This window comes from Neovison vison, chromosome 12 (assembly GCF_020171115.1).
Source record: "Neovison vison isolate M4711 chromosome 12, ASM_NN_V1, whole genome shotgun sequence".
Lineage (NCBI taxonomy): Eukaryota > Metazoa > Chordata > Mammalia > Carnivora > Mustelidae > Neogale > Neogale vison.
Genome location: NC_058102.1, coordinates 87,011,110 through 87,031,590, shown reverse-complemented (window position 1 = coordinate 87,031,590; position 20,481 = coordinate 87,011,110). Strand labels below are relative to the sequence as shown.

General features: G+C 37.1%; 1 protein-coding gene across 2 annotated transcripts in view; it reads right to left on the bottom strand.

The window, feature by feature from the left end:
* Window positions 1-7,331: 7,331 nt before the first annotated feature.
* ATF1 (activating transcription factor 1) overlaps window positions 7,332-20,481 on the bottom strand; it is an 89,760-nt gene continuing 76,610 nt past the window's right edge. For both annotated transcript variants that reach the window (XM_044229078.1, XM_044229080.1), the window contains exons 5-7: window positions 17,118-17,300; window positions 16,873-17,032; window positions 7,332-8,883 (exon numbers count right to left, since the gene is read on the bottom strand). In XM_044229078.1, coding sequence (XP_044085013.1) covers window positions 8,739-8,883; window positions 16,873-17,032; window positions 17,118-17,300 — 488 coding nt within the window. In that variant the 3' untranslated portion in view covers window positions 7,332-8,738. The remainder of the gene's footprint in view (window positions 8,884-16,872; window positions 17,033-17,117; window positions 17,301-20,481) is intronic.

Here is a 20,481-nt window from a genome sequence, read left to right as displayed (position 1 = left end):
TCCCAGGTCCCAAACCCCAGCATGGAGTCTGCTGAAGATTCTCTCTTCCTTGGGCACCTGGGTGGCTCAGTTGGTTAAATGTGTGCTTCCGGCTCAGGTCATGATCCCAGGGTGTTGCAATTGAGTCCTGTATCGGGCTTCCTGCTCAGCTGGGAGCTTGCTTCTCTCTCTGCCTGTACTCACTCTCACTCTCTCTCTCTCTGACAAATAAAATTAAAAAGAGAAAGAAACAAAGAAACAAAGAATCTCTCTCCTCCTTCTGCCCCTCCCCCATCTTCCCTCCCTCCCTCCCTCTCTCTCTCTCTCAAAAACAAAATGTTGAACCAGCCTTGCATACCTGGGATAAATGGCACTTGGTCATGGTGTACAATTCTTTTTATACACTGTTGGATTTGATTTGCTAATATATTGAGAATGTCTGCATTTGTCCATGAAAAACATTGGTCCATAGTTTTCTTATAATATCTTTGTCTGGTTTTGGTTTTAGGGTAATGTTAACCTCATCAAATGAGTTAGGAAATATTTCTTCTGTTTATATTTTCGGAAAGAGATTGTGGAGAATTGGTGTAATTTAATTAGTATAAATATCATTCCTTAAGTGTTTGATAGAATTTACCAGTGAATCCATTTGGATCTAGTGCTTTTTACTTTGGAAGGTTATTCATTATTGATTTCAATTTCTTTAATAAATATAGATCTATTCAGATTGTCTATTTCTGTTCATGTGAGTTTAGATTGTGTCTTATTTTATCTGGTTGTCCTATCTGTTGGCAGAGTTGTTCAGACCACTCTTTATTCTTTTAGTGTCTGTAGGATCAGTAATGATGTTCCTTCTTCCAATTTTAATATCAATTTTTGTCTACTTTTTTTCTTAACTTATTTAGAGGCTTATCAATTGTATTGATCTTTTCAGGGAACTAGCTTTTTGTTTTGTTGCTTTTTCTCCATTGATTTCCTGTTTTCAATTTCATAGATTTCTGTTCTAATTTTATTATTTTTCTCTTATGCTCACTTCTAACTGAATCTAATAATGTTTCCCTGTGTTTCGGGGTTTTTTTTGTGACTTGTTTAGGATGTACTTTTTGTGATCCACTTAAATCCTTCCCTAAGTTGAGGTCTTAAAGGTATTCATTACATTACCTTCTAAAGGATTTTATAGGTTTTGTCTCTCATATTTAAATCTTCCATTCACCCAGAATTGCTTTTTGTGTATGGTATTTGGTAGGAATCCAATTTCCATTTTTCCTATGTGAACAACCAGTACTTCCAGCACCATTATTAGTTTCTAAACTTTTGATATGGAAAAATCACATAAAGATAGAAGAATAAACTCCATGACAATTATCATTTCATGGCCAATCTTGATACATTTATATCCCTATTTATTTTCCCCCACCACCAAAATTATTTTGAAGTGAATTACAAAAATTATGTAAAACAAGGTATTTTAAAACATAATTGCAGGGGCTCCTGGATGGCCCAGGGGGTTAAGTCTCTGCCTTCAGCTCAGGTCATGATCTCAGGGTCCTGGGATTGAGCCCCCGATAGGGCTATCTGTTCAGTGGGGAGCCTGCTTCCTTCTCTCGTGCTCTCTCTCTGCCTGCCTCTCTGTCTACTTGTTCTCTCTCTCTGTCAAATAAATAAATAATCTTAAAAAAAAACATAATTGCAACACTATTATCATACTTAAAATAATTATAATTCTTTAATAGCAACTCATTACATAAATACAGCACTACTCAGATACGCACAAAAGACATTACAAGAACACAATAGTGCAGATCAATATCTCTCATGAACAGAACACAAAAATCTTCAATAAACATTAGTGGATCAAGTCCAGAATTAATAAAAAAGATTATACATCATGACCAAGTGGTAGTTCTCCTGAGAATGCAAGACTGGTTCAATATTAGCAAATCAGTTAATAAAACCTATCATGTACACAAACTAATAAAAGCTACATGATGATATCAATGGGTGTAGAAAAAGCATTTGATAAAATTCAACATCTGTCCTTGATAAAAAAAAATATACATATATCATGAACTAGGAACAGAATGAAACTCCCATGAGAAGTGACTTCTATAGACAAAACAAAACAAAAATCCTACAGCTAATATCATACTTAATGTTAAAACTGAGTGGTTTTCCCCCTTAAGACTGACAGAAATTAAGAATGAAGTAAGTCCATTCTTACCAATCCTATTTAACATTGTGCTACAAATCTTAGAAAGTAAAATAAAGCAGGATAAATTAAAAGCATACAGGTTTTAAAGATACAAAATTTTGTCTATTCACAGATGGCATTATGGACATTAAACTCCCCTGCCCCGCTCCCAGGGCTATAAATAGCTGTAAGAAAAAAAGTAATAATTAGGTATAAATCTGAGAAAATATATGCATGGTCCCTACGCCAGAAAGAAAAAGAACAAGAGAAAAAATCTGAGGAAAAAAATTTATAAAAAGATCTGGGACGCCTGGGTGGCTCAGTTGGTTAAGTGGCTGCCTTCGGCTCAGGTCATGATCCCAGCGTCCTGGGATCGAGTCCCACATTGGGCTCCTTGCTGGGCAGGGAGCCTGCTTCTCTCTCTGCCTCTCCAGGCCTCTCTGCCTGTGCTCTCTCGCTCACTCTCTTCCTCTATCCCTGACAAATAAATAAATAAAATCTTAAAAAAATTTTTTTTTAAAGATCTGAATAAAGGAGATATGTTGTGTTTATGGATTAGGAGCCTAAGTATTGTTAAGATGTCAGTTTTTCCCCAGTTGATCTGTAAGTAGGTTTAATGCAACCCAATAAAAATCCAGCAGGCATACACACACACACACGCACAGAGGCAGGTTGTAGTATTTATTTATTTTAAAGGTTTTATTTATTTGACAGAGATCACAAGTAGACACATCTAGATCAATGGAACATGGTAATATGAAACCAGTCCTTTGAAGAATTTGTTGAGACTTACTGCCCAATATCTGGTTCTTTTTATAAACACTCTTACGTGTTTGAAAAGAATGACTTCTAGGTTTGTACTCTACGTTGAAGTTCACTGATTTTAAGATATATGTTTTCATGTTTAAACATCTCTGAAATCAGTATGCATCTGGCCATCAATGGCCGGTCACATTTTTATGAGCGGTGGTTTTCACTTCTTCCTGGTACTTAAGGGGCGCGCCTGTGACTGTCGGTTAAGTCTCCAACTCTTGATCTCAGCTCGGGTCTTGATCTCAGGGTCTTTCTTACCTGTACTTAAAATAATAGTATGCCTGACAATCAATGGTGGTTTATAGCTGATGAAGTTCGGTATATTAGGTCGTTTTTTACTTGTTCAAATCAATGTCTTTACTGATTGTTTTCCTGGTTTTTGCATTGATCATGAGAGAGATGTTATAAACCTACTAACATTGTTCCTTTTTCTTTCTCATTGTATTTCTGCATTTTGCTTCACATCCTGACCCTGTATTATTATGAGCATTTAAGTTTAGATGTTTTATCTTCCAGATGAATTGAATCTTATTTTAGAGTGATGGTCTTGTCCCCAAGTAATGTTTTCTTTAACGTCTATTTTGTTAGGGTGCCTGGGTGGTGCAGTTGGTTAAGCTTCCTACTCTTGGTTTTGGCTCAAGTCATGATCTCAGGGTTGGGAGATCGAGCCCTGTGTTGGGCTCCAGGCCCTCAGCCTGGAGTATGAGATTCTCTCTCCCTCTCCCACTTGGTTCACTCTCTCTCAAATATTTTTTAAAAGTCTATTTTGCTCAATATAAACATAGCTATACCAGTGCTTTCCTTTGTCTAGTATTTGGTATAAATTTTTCTATGTTTTTCCTTTTAACCCTTCTATATTGTTAATTCATAGAAATTGCATTTGATTACTTATGAAGATAATGAGTAGTGGGCCAACAAGTAATGTTGTCTTCTCATTTTCCTTTTTGAAATTCATTGCTCTAAGTCCATTTTTGTTTAGTTTTTTGTAAACTTAACCTAAGTGTTATCTGCAGAATGCTTCAGGAATTAAGAAACATTTAGAGGGGAAGGAAGCATTTTTTTCCAGCTGTGATATTAAATATCTAATTATTGTCGGTAGAAAATGAAAAGCTTTGATGTTCATTTATTTTCCCCAAAACAAAGTACTGTTGCCATAGATAAAATCCCAAGTCTTTTTTTTTTTTAAAGATTTTATTTATTTATTTGACAGAGAGAAATCACAAGTAGATGGAGAGGCAGGCAGAGAGAGAGAGAGAGAGAGGGAAGCAGGCTCCCTGCTGAGCAGAGAGCCCGATGCGGGACTCGATCCCAGGACCCCGAGATCATGACCTGAGCCGAAGGCAGCGGCTTAACCCACTGAGCCACCCAGGCGCCCCTAAAATCTCAAGTCTTGTATGGTCTTCTTGACCTTTTATTTAAAGAATGGCACATTATTAAGATACCATTTATGGACTTATGAAAAAGATAATTATCGAATCTGTTATTTATGGATTCATGTAGTTAATATAAAAACACGAATTTGGGGGCATCTGGCTGGCTCAGTGGGTAGACAATGTGACTCTTATCTTGGGGTTTTAAGTCCCAACCCCATGCTGGGTATAGAGATTACTTAAGAAAAAAATCTTAAAAAAAAAAGGGCTGGACCCACACTAAACTCACAGTAGTGGTCTCCTTTAGGAAGAGAAATTGGACTAGGGATCGGAAAGTGATCAGAAATAAAGATAACAGAATGTTAACATTTGTTATTCTGAATGATGGGTATACAAGGATTTGATATGTTAAACTTGTGAAAGTTTGTAAAACTTTCGTGATTTTAAAATGAAGGCTGCCATCTAGTGACACATTTAAATAGAACTTTAAAAATCTTTGCTAATGGGTCAATACAATGAACAAAGCTTTTCAGACACTTCAACACAGATCAGAACGTACATAATGAAGGTTAAGACCACAGACTTTTGGAGTTGATCACACCTAGCTCTGAAGCCTAGTTTTGTTATTTACTGTGTGATTTGGGCAAAGTATCAAACTTCTCTATGCCTTCGGGAATTGAAACCGCAGACCTTTTTTCATTTAAACATTATGGTGCAGCCCTATGACCCAGATAAGCACTGCTCTGGACTGTGGGGATATGGGAAAGCACAAGAGAGCCTCCCCCGTAGGGTCTAGTAAGGAGAGACTACTATTTTACTTTTTAAATGGAATTAGTGCCCTTTTATTTATCTTTCAAGTTAAGCCCCCCCAAAAACAAATTTCAAGCTCTAACCCAACATGGGGCTTGAACTCACAACCCCGAGATCAAGAGCTGCATACTCTACTGACTGAGCCAGCCAGGCACCTCAAAACTACTAGGATTGAATAGTTAGATATTAGCTTTAAGTCCCAGATCCCTGGTTACTAAAGACTCAATCTCTAATGCCTAATGTTTGCTATAAAGAAACTTACACTAGGGGATAGAATTAACAGAATGTGTCTCTTTAAAAAAAAAAAAAAAAAAGTTAACTGGCCTAAACCTCCTCCAAATAACTGTCCTTGGAAAGATTCTTGCCAAACTTCCTAGCACAGGCTTCTGAACTCTACAACCTGAATACAAGCATTCCTTTACTTTGTTTTACAGTAAAAACAAGCAGTATTTATTAAAAATAAAAACCTACTTTGTATAACAAAGTAATATAACTAATTAGATTTTCATATACTTTGACATTATTCTGTTTTACTCTAATCTGTGACTTTCCTTTAAATCAAGCCTAGTCCAATTACACTGATTTTATATCATTTTTACAGCATCTTTTCTGAAATTTGAACTGCCATTACAACTATAGAATTATAAGTCATAAATACTTATTTTTCTGTCATTCCAATGTCCGTGTGTTTTCATTGGAGAAAAACACATTTAACCAGTAACTTCAATAGAATAACTGAATGAACACGTATACAGCTGACCCTTGAGTAACACAGGTTTGAATTGTGCAGGTCCATTTAAACATGATTTTTTTTTTCAATACAGTACTAGAAATGTATTTTCCTTGTGATTTTAATATTTTCTTTTCTCTAGCTTTATTTTGAGAACAGTTAATAATACATGGAACATACAAAATATGTGTTAATTGACTGTTAGGGGTAAAGCTTCCAGTCAACAGCAGGTTCGTAGGAGTTTTGGGGGAGTTAAAAGTTGTGCGTGGATTTCTGACTGCATGGGAGTCCATGCCCCTAACCCCTGCATTGTTCAAGGGTTAACTGCAGTAAGATTTCCAAAGCTCTAATACATGCCACTCCAGCTCTGCACAATAAAATTAAAGCGACAACTTACATACACAAGCTTTGTTCATGGGCAGTAATTATTTCCATCAATATATAAATAAACTGATAATAAATTTATGTAGAACAGTAAATTGAACTAAGGAAATAATTTTTCTATTGAACTTCTGGAGTCTAATTTAGGTTTAGACTGTAACCACTTTCAAAATTTCATAAACCCCTCATTGGATTCAAGTTAGAAAAACATCTTGAGAGATAATTTGGTATGCATTTATGGAATCATTGGTATGCTTGCTCATGCCTGTTACACATTGCTAGCCTAGGTAACTTGATTTAGTGAGAGCAAGGCCCTACACCTGAAGTCTGCAGACAGTGTTAAGTTTATAAATATTTATGATGTCCAGCTGTTAAGGCATTAAGAGCTAAATAATCCCTGGGACAGCCAAGCATTACATCTACCCTATATTATCTTTTAAAATTCTCTTGATATAACACATTGAGCCTGGACCTCCTCTTGGCTTTATACCAAATAGTAAGTGATATAAGTAATCCCACAGGTGATCAAACTTTTTTCACAAACTGCTGCCAAATCAACAGAGTCCCAATTTCTTAAAATACTGTTAATGAAATTTTTCATTTAAGATTGCACAAATTTGGGGGCGCCTGGGTGGCTCAGTTGGTTGAGCGGCTGCCTTCGGCTCGGGTCATGATCCCAGCGTCCTGGGATCGAGTCCCACATCAGGCTACTTGCTCGGCGGGGAGCCTGCTTCTCCCTCTGCTTCTGCCTGCCACTCTGCCTGTGCTCGCTCTCTCTCTCTCTCTCTCTGACAAATAAATCTTTAAAAAAAAAAAATTTGCACAAATTTGTCAATTAAGGTTTCTACATAATAGGCTCGTTAACCATGTCCTAATAAACACTTGCAGAACAAAAAATTTAGCCACTGTTAGAACTGGTTCTGACTGAATCAAATATATAAAGATATCCTCTCTTAAAAACAAGTTGTATGGACCAGAATTTTAAATTTATTCTCATTTTAAAACTAGAAAGGTACTATAGTTAGTGTAATTAACAGAATGGCTACCAGGAAGCTTGTTCACATATCAAGCAATGTATTTTACATTCAGCAAACTTAATTTTATCAAATATCCTTTAATTTCACAGACAACAATATGATACATATTGTGTAAGAAGCGCACAATAGTTTTGCATTACAATTTCAAAGTGTATACAAACTGCAATACAGAGGTTAAACACTGGTGTACTGATGGACATTCTTGAGCTTTGGATAAAACTGCATACAAAACTTGTAATTCAAATATTAGCCAATCTGGAAACTTTTCATTATATAAAAATGATACTTTGAGATGCAAAATATTTTTTTTTTTACTAAACAAACTATATAAACATTTAAAATAATCATTAAAAACTCAACTTTAGAATTTATAAAGATTAGCTATAAAAATATATTGGCAGTCACTTTTCTTAGAAATGTACCATTCACTACATTACAAAATAGACTCTAACATAAAATTGCCTTAATAACCATACTATTTTAGAATCTGATAAACCTTACATTAAATTGGTTATAAAATCCTCTTGGAAAACTTTGGTATGCATCTTCAGAAGGTTTTTTAAAAATACTCTAATATCATCTTAAGGGCCTGTAAACACTCCATTCTATTAAAGCACAACAGAGTAAGTAATGTATATTCAACTGCATACTGAATACAGAATCAAAAAACAATTTATTATATATTTGTAGAAAATCTCCATTCCCAGAGTAACCAAAAAAACAAGCTATTTAAAAGTATCAAACTTTTAAACAGAAGTTCACTTTCCAATCTGATAAAAAAAAAAATGTTACAAAATCACCACACTCCATTCATGTACCTTAGATGCCTTTTAGGACAAAGCCTCAAAAATAGTTCACCCAAGCAAGTCTCAAAACCCCTCTCAAGTCCAAAAAACAAACTTTAAAAAACCCATTTAAAAGACTGGACAATAGAACAAGTATACATAATCAGAAAACATAATTTATATATTTAGTTATGTATTAGCTTTTCTATTTGTAATTTAGAATTTATTGGCAGAAATAAAACATACACACACGCACACACAATTGAAAAGAAATTTAAGAAACAATAAGAAAGGCAAACCTACAGGGTAAACTGATTTATTTTAAAAACCAGTTTACCAGATTTCATCTTATCTGCCATTTCTGGATTCTTGGTATTTAGAAGATTCAAACTGGTGAAAGTTCATTTCCTGCTTGTTGAGTAGGTTTAATTTTTAGAGTTTCCAGTTGTGCCAGTAACTTCCTTGAGGTCATTTTCATTTTATCTTCCGTCACCACATCTCTTGCATAAGATATTTATCTTTGAGTTGCAAAAGCCTAAATAAAAAGCTTCATTTTTGACCTTTTAATTTATAAACTCCACTAAAAAGAAAAGAAATCCATCTAATTTTTAGGCAAGTCTGCAAAAATATTTTCTTTCTTAATCAAACACTTTTATGGGAATAAAGATCCTTCAAAGTTTTTAACTCTTCTATTAGAGTTTTGTTTTGATTTTCCAAGACCGCGACTCGATTTTCCAGGCATTTCACATATTCTTTCTTCTTTCTGCGACATTCTCGAGCAGCTTCTCTAAATATAAGCATTAAAAACCAGTGTTAGAAAAGAAGTTCACATTCTTTAAATGGTAAATGCACCTCGGTAATCCTCCCTGGTCATCTACAGACACCGAAATACACTGATCTTAGGTGCAGAATTCATTCCGTTTGGCCAAGGCATGTACCTGTATAACCCACACACTTATCAAGACAGAACATCTCTGTTGTCCCAGAAAGCTCCCACAGGCCTATTCCTGGTCAGTCCTCTCCCCAAACAACTACTGTTCTGATTTTTATCACCACAGATGAAGCTTTTCCTATTCTACAGCCTCCTACAGAATATAGTCTTGTTGTCTGGTCTTTTTTTTTTTTTTTTTTTTTTTAATAAAGATTTTATTTATTTGTCGGAGCAAGCACTCACAAGGAGGGGAGCAGCAGGTAGGCAGAGAAGCAGGCTTCCCACTGAGCAGGGAGCCCGATGCAGGGCTCAATTCCCAGGACCCTGGAATCATGACCTGAGCGGAAGGCAGATGCTTAACCAGCTGAGCCACCCAGGTGTCCCTGGTGAACTTCACTCATATTTTTGAGGCTCATCGATTTGCTGCACGGTGGTTTTTACCTTACTGTTGCTGGTGTATTCCACTGTGTGACGATCATCACAGTTTATCGATTATTTGGGCTGTTTCTAGTTTTAAGCTGCTATGCTTATGTCTGTCTCTTTGTGAACAGATGTCCCATTTTTCCTGGATAAATACCAAGGAGCAAAATTTATGGGTCCTCCAGTTAACTTTTACAGTTTCTTTAATTTTTATTTGGGTTTTAATTACAAACAGTGCTTTACACTCAGCTTTGTACATGTCCTCTTAGAATATTTTTTTTTTTAAATTTATTTGACAGAGAGAAATCACAAGTAGGAAGAGAGGCAGGCAGAGAGAGAGGGGAGAAAGCAGGTTCCCTGCGGAGCAGAGAGCCCGACGTGGGGCTCGATCCCAGAACCCTGGGATCATGACCTGAGCCGAAGGCAGAGGCTTTAACCCACTGAGCCACCCAAGCGCCCCTTAGAATAATTTTTTAAAAAATATTTTATTTGAGACAGAGAGCACGTGCAGGGGAATGGGGAAGAAGCAGACTCCCTGCTCAGCAGGGAGCCTGACACGGGGCTCCATCCCAGGACTCTGGAATCATGACCTGAGCTGAAGGCAGACGCTTAACTGACTGAGCCACCAGGCCCCCCTAGAATATTACATACATGTAGTATTAAAGTATTTTGACTATTTTTCTATACTATATAATGCAGGTATTTGAAACTTGCTTTTTTACACATACAGTTTTAATGATACTTCTATGTTGGTAGAGATCTCTGCCATGTCAGTTTTTCATTGTTAATTCATTTTCATTTCCCTAACTACTACTAGTGAGACTGAACATTTTTTGGATTACTTATGTAACCTGCGTATTCATACCCCTTTTTCCATTCATACTTTGTTTTACGATGAGAAATTACAAACAACCTAACACTCTCTCTGTGCATTATACATATTAATCCTTTATCTTTTTTAAAAAGGATTTATGGGGCGCCTGCGTGGCTCAGTGGGTTAGAGCCTCTGCCTTCGGCTTGGGTCCCCCTGGGGTCCTGGGATCGAGCCCCGCATCGGGTTCTCTGCTTAGCGGGGAGCCTGCTCTCTCTCTCTGCCTACTTGTGATCTTTGTCATGTAAATAAATAAAATCTTTAAAATAATAATAATAAATAGATAGATAGATAAATAAATAAATGGGATTTATTTGTTTGAGAGAGTGAGACCATGCCTGTCCATGTGCGTGCACATGTGGGGAGGGGGCAGAGGGAGAGAGGGTCTTAAGCAGACTCAGAACTGAGTGCAGAGCTCAACCTCAGGCTTGATCTCACATGTTGTGATCAGGTCCAAGGCTGAAACCAAGAGTCAGACGCTTAACCAACTGCCCAGGCACCCCCCTGTTATCTGTTCTTCTAATCTGCCCTTTGATTTCTCACATTTTTATATCTTAAACCATAAATGTTTCTTTTTTAGTCTTTTTCTTGGCTTAGATTAAAATTCCATACATTGTATCTTCTTCTCTTAATTTTGAAGATTCTATGGCTTAATTTTTCCACAATGAAATCTTTAATCCGTCTGGACTGACTTTTGTATGTGATATAAGATAGGAATCCAGTTTACTTTTCTTTCAGATGTGGAGCTTTGTCAGCTAACATTTATTAAACTATCCTTTAGAAGTGTTGTACTTAACTAACACAAAAAGCTATTTCTGGGCTCTACCCTGTTTGCTAATATTACTGTCTGTCCCTTTGTTTATGTAAATTTGTGGTTTGTGGGGTTTTTTTGGTTTGTTTTGTTTTTTTTCCACCCAGGTGCCCCACTTATATACCAAGTTTTGATTATGGTGGCTTTAGAGAGTATGTTTCAATGCCTAACAGGACAAGTAACCTCTTTCTTTTCTTTTTTTTTTTTTCTTTTTTTTAAAGATTTTATTTATTTCACAGAGATCACAAGTAGGCAAAGGGATGGGCAGAGAGAGAGCGGAAAGCAGGCTCTCCGTCGAGCAGAGAGCCCGATTTGGGGCTTGATCCCAGGACCCTGGGAGCATGACCTGAGCCGAAGGCAGAGGCTTTAACCCACTGAGCCACCCAGGTGCCCCAATGTTCTTGACCATTCTTTTTTTTTTCCCAAAGATTTTATTTATTTGACACAGAGTACAGGAGTGGCAGGCAGAAGGAGAAACAGGCTCCTCACTGAGCAGAAAGCCCAATGTGGGGCTTGATCCTAGGACCCTGGGATCATGACCTGAGCTGAAGGCAGATGCTTAACTGACTGAGCCACCCAGGAGCCCCCATTCTTGACTTTTCTTGCATACTTTTTTCTTCCATGTAAACTTTCATCTTGTTTTGTCCAATTCCATGGAGATCTACAGATTCTAATTTGAATCACAATAAAATTATATGTGAATTTTGGAAGAACTGATATTTTATATTAATAGTCCTCATCGAAGAACACTGATATTTTCTCTATGTTCCAACGGTTTTAGCTCTCAATACATTTTAAAAATGTGGATACTATGCCTTTCCTATTGAATTTACTAAGTATTTTATGATTTGTCACTAATGTGAATATTACTTCCCATTATATTTTAAGATGTTAATTCACAAAAAAACTTAGTAATTTCCTTATAATCCCTGTGGTTTTACAATTTATTATGGATTGGTATACATACAAAAGACTGTGTGTTGTAAGTTATAGAGCATAATGACAAAATGAATATGTAAACCCAACACCAAACTTAACCAAGAGAAAATATGATCTATACTGTTGAAGAACCCGCTGTGCTTATTTTCTAAACTTATTTTAAGAAACTTAATTTAAAAAAAAAAAAAAAAAAGGAAACTTAATTTAGAAAACTGCTTATTTTCTAAAACTACAACTTGTTTTCCCTCAACTTTATCTTTCTAATATTTACTCATGTTAAAGTGATCGTTCACTTAGTCAATACAAATGAACACTATCCCACTGTATAAACATAACCACAGTTAAGGTGGCCCTTCTGTTACTGATGAGTATTTTGGTGGTTTCCTGATTTTTGCTGTGTGAACATTCTTATGCACACTTCCCACAACAGTTTCTCTCAGTCACATGTGCAGAGTAAAACAGCTAAATCGCAGAGCATATCCAGGTCAACCATACAAGGTAAAGCCAATTAATTTCAAAGTGGCCATACTAATTCTCACTCCATAAGCAGTCTCCGAGTTCCACTGTTCCAATACCTTGCCAATTTCTGGTTAGACTTTAAGATTTTTGTCAGTTGGGTGGGGATAAATGATATTTAAGTACATAGTACTAATTTGCACTTCTTTGCTGATAAGGGCAAGCAATCTTTCATATGATTAACCACTTGTGTTTTCTGAGAAAGGCCTATTCATCTTCTATTGGGTTGTACTTACTAATTTAGAAGATATTTTTATTTTTTCAAAGAAAATCTTTTTGGGGGTTAGATCTGCTACATATATCCTCTATAAGTTTGAAGCTTATATTTTCACCCCATCTTCTAATGAACAGATATTATCAATGAAGATTCACTAATCTTTTATGTTAATGATGTTTGGGTATGGGAGGAGGTGTGAGGTGTTTTAGGCATCTTTCCCTATTCCTGAAACCATTAAGATTATATATTCTCACTGAAATTTTTCAAAATGTCACCTTTCATATTTGCATTGTTAATCCATTTGCAGTGATTTTTGTGTATGGTGTGAGAAAGAAATCCAGTATTTTTTCATGTATCAATAATTATCCTAGTACCACTTACTGAGGAGTCCCTCCTTCCCCCAATAATCTGTCCTATCATATCAGGGCTTCGTGTGTCCATGTACCTATTTTTGAGCTATTTCTTTGGTCATTTTGTTTTTCTCAATGCCAGTATCACATTGTTTCAATTACAACAGCTTTAAATAAAACTTGGTATCTCCTCACCTTATTCTTGCCTGAAAATATTTTGGCTGTTCTTGGCCCTTTACTCTTCTACAAATTTTAGTATCTCTTGTGAAGTTCTTCAAACAACTTGTCTGGGTTTTGAGTGCAACTGCATTGCATCTATGGATCAACTGGGGGAAAAACAGTCATCTTCATAATACTGAGTTTCCACATCTATGGACACAGTATTTACTTCTACATTTATTTAAATCTTCCTTAATGTGTTTCAGAAACACTATACAGTATTTTTCATAAACATCCTGGACATCTTCTGTTAGATTTATTCTCGGGAATTTTATTTGTGGATAACATAAATGGTATCTTTTTAATAATTATTTATCAAGCCATTGCTGATGTAAAGAAATATGGTTTTTGAAAATGGGCTTTACATCTAGCAATCTTACAAATTCATTACTTCTAATAATTTTTTTGTAAGTCCATTTTAAGAAATAGGCAATTATATAAAAAAGAGGTTTCATTTCTTTCATTTAAATCTTTGTAGCTCCCCCTACCAATCCTTTTACGGTTTTACTAAACTGTCAAAGATTTCCAAGACAATGCTGAAGAGAATCATTTCTTCTTCTTCTTGTGGATGACTGTCCTCGATATTCTAAGCAGATGAATATATATTTGCTACTAATAAGTTTTATCTTTCCCAATTTTTATCATTTTTATAGCCTCTTAATTTTTGATGATTTTCAATGACATGCCTTTTTTCCGTTTCAAATATAATAGATAACTGAATACTTTACATAACTCATTCTTCTGTCTGCTCTTTCTGCTGACTCTAGCTCCTGGAAGGTAGGTAGTGTGTGGTATCTAAGTCTTTGGACTCTGAAACTTGGAGCCATGTGTTCATGAAATCCTACCTCTACCACTTATTAAGTAGTCTAACCTTGGGCAAATAAAGTAACCTAAGCCTCCGCTTCCTCATCTCAAAAAACACTGGAAGTAATACACACACCTCAAAGATTTCTGTGAAAATTACATAAAGGTGTTGGCACATATAATGATGGAGGCCTAATTCCTTGGGTAGTCTGTAGTTTTTCAACTTGTATTTGTTGGAACTCAATGTGCGGGAATTTGTTAAAGCCTGTGTTGAGAATGCCTTTTTCCAAAAAGTTGGGGGCACTATGGACCCATCTTTAAATGACAGCTGACTCTTGAACAACACAGATTTCAACTATGTGAGGCTATTTACATGCAAATTTTTTCAATAAATATAGTACCATAAATGTATTTTCTCTTCCTTATGTTTTCTTAATAACACTTTTTCTCCAGCTTATTGTAAGAATACAGCATATAATACATACAACATATAAAATACGTGTTGACTATTTCAGTAAGGATTCTGGTCAACAGGAGGCTAAGCTTTGGGGGAGTCAAAAGTTATACATGAATTTTCAACTGTGAGGGGTCAGTGTCCCAATCCCTATGTTGTTCAAGGGTCAATTTTAGAACCCCTGTGTTCGGTAGAACACTTCTTGGGTGCTGACTTCATGAAGAAGAATCTCTGATCCAGTGTCCTAGCCTACACAGATCGCAGGCTTTATCCCTGGTCCCCTCTGAGTACCAAAGCTGTAGCAATCAAAAAGATTTGAATTTATCACAGAATTTACAGAGGCTGCTTCAGTACTTATTAACCTCATGGTCTTGTGCTTCTGGTTCACTCCTAACCTCACCAGATATTTTATTTTCCTGTAGGCTCATTCAATCATTTAAAAGGGTGATTTTTATGTTTCACCAAGCTTTTAAAAATATTACATAACCTAGGTCATATTGTCAGAAAGAGAATTCTCATTCTAATAGTTTTTTTAAAGTCTTTTGGGTTTCCTAGGTACACAATCATATCAACAAAAAAACCCCACAATTTCTTCTAATATTTATATAACTTACTTCAGTTACTTGTCTTAGGGCATTTGTTGGAACCTCCAAAAACAACAGACAGTCCCTGCTATGTCAACAAGTTCATTTATGATGATGCCTGCTCTTAGTTTTTAGTAAAGAAACTTTTTTTTTAAAAAAAGATTTTACTTATTTATTTTAGAGAGAGATCACAAGTAGGCAGAGAGGCAGGCAGAGAGAGAGGAGGAAGCAGGCTCCCTGCTGAGCAGAGAGCCCGATACGGGACTCGATCCCAGGACCCCGAGATCACGACCTGAGCCGAAGGCAGCAGCTCAATCCACTGAGCCACCCAGGCGCCCCGTAAAGAAACTTTTATGCTGAAGTAATTAAATGTGTCTCTCCAGTCCCTTTATGATCATTTTTATTGCTTTAGAAAATCATCCTTTTATTCTAGCTGTCTTAACTAACTGGTGAGAAGCTGAAAACAGAATCCTACTGTAATTTTTCTTTTATTATTTTTTTAAGATTTTATTTATTTATTTGACAGAGATCACAAGTAGGCAGAGAGGCAGGCAGAGAGAGAGGGGGAAGCAGGCTCCCTGCTGAGCCGAGAGCCTGAAGTGGGGCTCGATCCCAGGACCCTGGGATCATGAACTGAGCCGAAGGCAGAGGCTTTAACCCACTGAGCCACCCAGGCGGCCCCTTACTGTAATTTTTAATAAATTGTTTTATTCCTGGGTATTTACCCTTTTTGGTTCCTAATATAGTTTACTGGTATTCTTTTTCTCCCCACCACCTTGTACTCACTGCAGAAGGCTACCCATTATCCCCTTTTCTCAAAGAACTGGTGGTTTTTCACGGGTGATATACATATAGCTTATAAAGCTATGTTTAAAATACATTTAAAGTGAGCGGTGCCTGCAGGGCTCAGTCATTAAGAATCTGCCTTCAGCTCAGGTGACAATCCCAGAATCCTGGGATCAAGCCCCGCATCCCGCATGCACCCCATGTCTACCTCCCTGCTCAGCAGGGAGCCTGCTTCTCCCTCTCCTCCCTGCTCATGCTCTCTTGCTCTCTCTCTCTCAAATAAATAAATAAATAACCTTAAAAATAAAATATGTTTAAAAAGAAAGTAAATATTTCTGGAGGTTAAATCACTTCTATATATTCATGGGTGAATTTCATTTTTTAGGAGCATTTCTGTGTTCATCAGTTTTTGTAGGAATTCTTCCCTCTTCTTGCTGTCAATGGCAAGCAGTGAATTATTACTTTCATTTAAGTTCTGTCAGCCCAACAAGAACAAAGTTATTGTTTGAAAAGTTTGCTTAACAGTACTATTTAAAAAAACAATATATTAAAATAGGAGACTGAGCAATGGGACATACCAATCCACTGGAAATAAATTAGACATAATAAACTGGAAATAAACTAGACATAAAACTCAGTTAAAAAAAAAAAAAAGCTGAATCAAACCTCTCTCTCTTTTTTAAGTTAAGCTCTATGCCCAACGTGGGGCTCAAACTCACAACCCCAAGATTGAGAGTCAGGTGCTCCACCGACTGAGCCAGCCAGGTACCCCACACCTCTCTCATTTTTAATACACACTTGCAGTTAACCCATGGTTATGTTTTGAGATTTACAAAAACATTACCCATTCTGGCAGTACAATTTTACCACCTACCTGTTTTTCATCAATCTGATTTCTCTTTTCAGCTGGGGGTCATCCGTCTTGGTTGTCTGAGACGTAAGAGTCACAGGAGACGTCATCACCACAGTCTGCGGCAGCGAAGTGGCTGAAGGCGTGGTTCGGATCTGGTACGTCTGCATATCTCCCGTCGCAGCTGTGCGGTCAGAAGAATGAATGAATGCCTAGGTGTCTCTGAAAAGATGTCGGGAAGTTCTCCACAGACACTTAAGCATACTTACTTTGTACAACTACCTGGTTGCTGGGCACAAGTATCTGCTGTCCGTCAGAGGTCTGTGCGTACTGGAGAATTGTTGTACCTTGCTGAGTACTGCCTGAATTTGTCATGGTTAATGTCTGAAGTCCCTGTACTCCATCTGTGCCTGGACTGGCCAGCTGTAAGGCTCCATTTGGGGCAATGGCAACTTTAACCAAAGAGAGAACATAGCTATTGTAAGGCTAGACAACACACTAATTGCAAAGGATTGGGGAAAAAAAACCCAAACACCACTACTTATTAAAACAGGTTTGCATGCAGTTCCACTTGCTACCTGCCAACTACTCTGAGTGAAATATATGTAAAGGAAATAAAATGGCATTTCTCCATAAAATGTTATAGTTCAGATGCACTAATCTTAAATTTAGTTTCAAACTATACAATATAACTGATTAGTCAAAACACATCTTGGTCTCCATGAAGCACTGCACACTAATTCCCACTGTGGTCACAGCAGTTGTGGCGCATTAGGAGAGGGTACCAATGGCTAACTTTCAAAGGAAAAATAAGTAGAAGGAAACATTAACATAGCTTGTGATTTTTATTCAAATAAGCTCAAAAATATTTTTGAATAGATTAAACTGTGCCTATGGAAAAATTTTAAATAGCATTAAAGTTACACAATGAAAACAAAAATCTTCATACTGTTTCTGGGCTCTGCTGTCCTGTGTAACCACTGTTTAAAAAGTACTGTTATTTACATAAGTGATATTTTAAAAATGTAATCTATTCAAGTCACTTCCTAGTGAACCAGGAATGTGGTCATGAGAAAGCCCATATACAGACCACATTTCTATGCGCCCCTCATGCATTTTTCAGTAAATTTTACTTATGTTAATGCTTTCCTCTCAAACCTTAAATGAAATACCAAAAGGTTTAACCGAATAGAAAACATATCATTATACAATTCCACACAATAAATCCCCTTTAGAGGGCGCCTGGGTGGCTCAGTTGGTTAAGTGTCTGCTTTTAGCTCAGGTCATGATCCCAGGGTCTTGGGACAGAGTCCTGCATAGGGCTCTCTGCTCAGCGGGGAGCTTGCTTCTCCCCCGCCTGCTGCTCCCCTGCTTTGCTCGCTTTCTGACAAACAAATAAATAAAATCTTAAAAAAAAAAAAAATCCCTCTTAGAATTTAATGCCTCATCTCTGTACCCCCTTATCAGACTATTATTGGATTTTTTCTTTTACACTTTGGCTATCAGAAAGCCAAAGCACACTTGTCCGGATTTGTGCGTTTTTTGTTTTTTTTTAAAGATTTTATTATTTATTTGACAGAGAGAGATCACAAATAGGCAGAGAGAGAGAGAGGAGGAAGCAGGCTCCCTGCTGAGCAGAGAGCCCGATGCGGGACTCGATCTCGGGACCCTGAGATCATGACCTGAGCCGAAGGCAGCGGCTTAACCCACTGAGCCACCCAGGCGCCCCTGGATTTGTGCGTTTTAAGTGAAACTAATTTCTTTCAGGAGTTTTTAAGTATCCCTCACCCACAGGCACACAACCAATACTCCCATATACTTTAATTTATATGACTAGAAGTAATGGCAGTGTTGAGATACAGAGGTTTAAATTTATATTAGCAATTATTTGCAATCTCCACTTCTGTAACACACATTATAAATAAAAAGTAAAACCCCCATTCTCTATTTATTCCACTGGCCACCCCATACCCTCTTCCAGAGGTAACCATTATTTTGGTATACATCCTTCCTAATCTTCCTAATCTTTTCCTAGGTTCACATAGACTGATATATTAATACATACCAAAATATGTGTATCCATACACATATACGGTATATGCGATGATACAGATCTGTAACATTTTTTGTAACATATCTTCCTATTTTTTAAAAAGATTTATTTCAGAGACAGCACGCATGGGGGGGGAGGGGCAAAGGGACAGCGAGAAGCAGACTCCCCACAAGCACAAAGCGCAATGTGGCCTGATCCCAGGACCCCAAGACCATGACCTGAGTGGAAGGCAGATGCTTAACTGACTGAGCCCCCCAAGGCGTCCCCTTCCTGTTTTTGTTTAACCTATGTATTTACCTGGTTGAGTTTATTCTAAATCTGCACTGATACAGTAGCCATCAGCCACAGTGGTGACTTAAATTAACTTAAAAAATAAGATAAAAAAATTCAGTTCCTCAGTCTCACCAGCCACATTTCAAGTGTTCAGTAGTTACACTGGCTTAGCGGCTACTGTACTGGCCAATGCAGATACAGAACACGTTCATCATCAAGGAAGTTCTACTGGATCATGCTGTCTTAAATACTAGTTGGTATTGTACTTATTTCAATCATATATACAATATTAGCCTAAGTTTCTATATAGTTTTCATAATTTCTAATTTTAATTGTTTTAGAATAAGTCATATTAACATATAATTTTGCTAATATGCTGCTTTAAGAAAAATTTTTTTGAAAACCATAATGCATGTATACAGTTAAAAAAAAATTTTTTTTATTTAAAAGTGAACTTCTGTTTGAAAGTGAACTTCTCAACCGCCTCTGATCTTGCTCCCAGGTATCCTTCCTTGCAACCACTGTTCTCAGTTTCTTATGTGTCCTCACTGCGGTCTTCTTTTAATATATTCTTTAAGTATTTATTCATAACCAACATCACTGAAAGCCTACTGTGCACCAGGCTTTCTATGCCTGGTGTTCACAGTTGTGAACAAGACAAAATTCTTATCCCTCAAGAATTTATCCTTGAGAACAGATCATAAATGAGCTAATAATTCTATACAACCTAGGATTAAAAAACTAATATATACTTTTTTATGATTATTTTAAAAATGCTATAAAAATGCTAAGAAAGCTAACCAAGAGTGTGTGTTAAAGAGTGGTCTCTGAGGAAGTGACACTTAAGTGGAGCAGGGGTGAGGATGCAAGTCCTGTGAGGCTCTGGGAGAAGAATGTGCCAGGCAGCGGGGAGGACGAGCCTGAACAGCCTGAGGCAGAAACAAGCTGCATGTGCTGGAAAAACAGCAAGAAAGTCTGTGGCGCCAGATGCCATCCAGTGGCAGATGAGAGCGGAGCTGGGTAAGGAAGGCCAGGTCCTGGATATAACCTCCCCCTACAGAACTTATCCGAGGTGTGATGGAGCGCCACTGGAGGATCTGGAGCAAAAGTGGTGTGATCTAACTGACATTTTAAATAAATGGCTTTGGCTGCAGTATGGGAAACAGTGAGAGCAAGAATGGAAGCAAATGACCACCACAGTACTGAGACCCGGGTATAAAGCAAGGGGGTGGCAGTGACTGGAGATGGTGAGAGGGGGTCAGATGCGACACAGATTTTGAGGCAAGAGTCAACTAGACTTGAAGAAC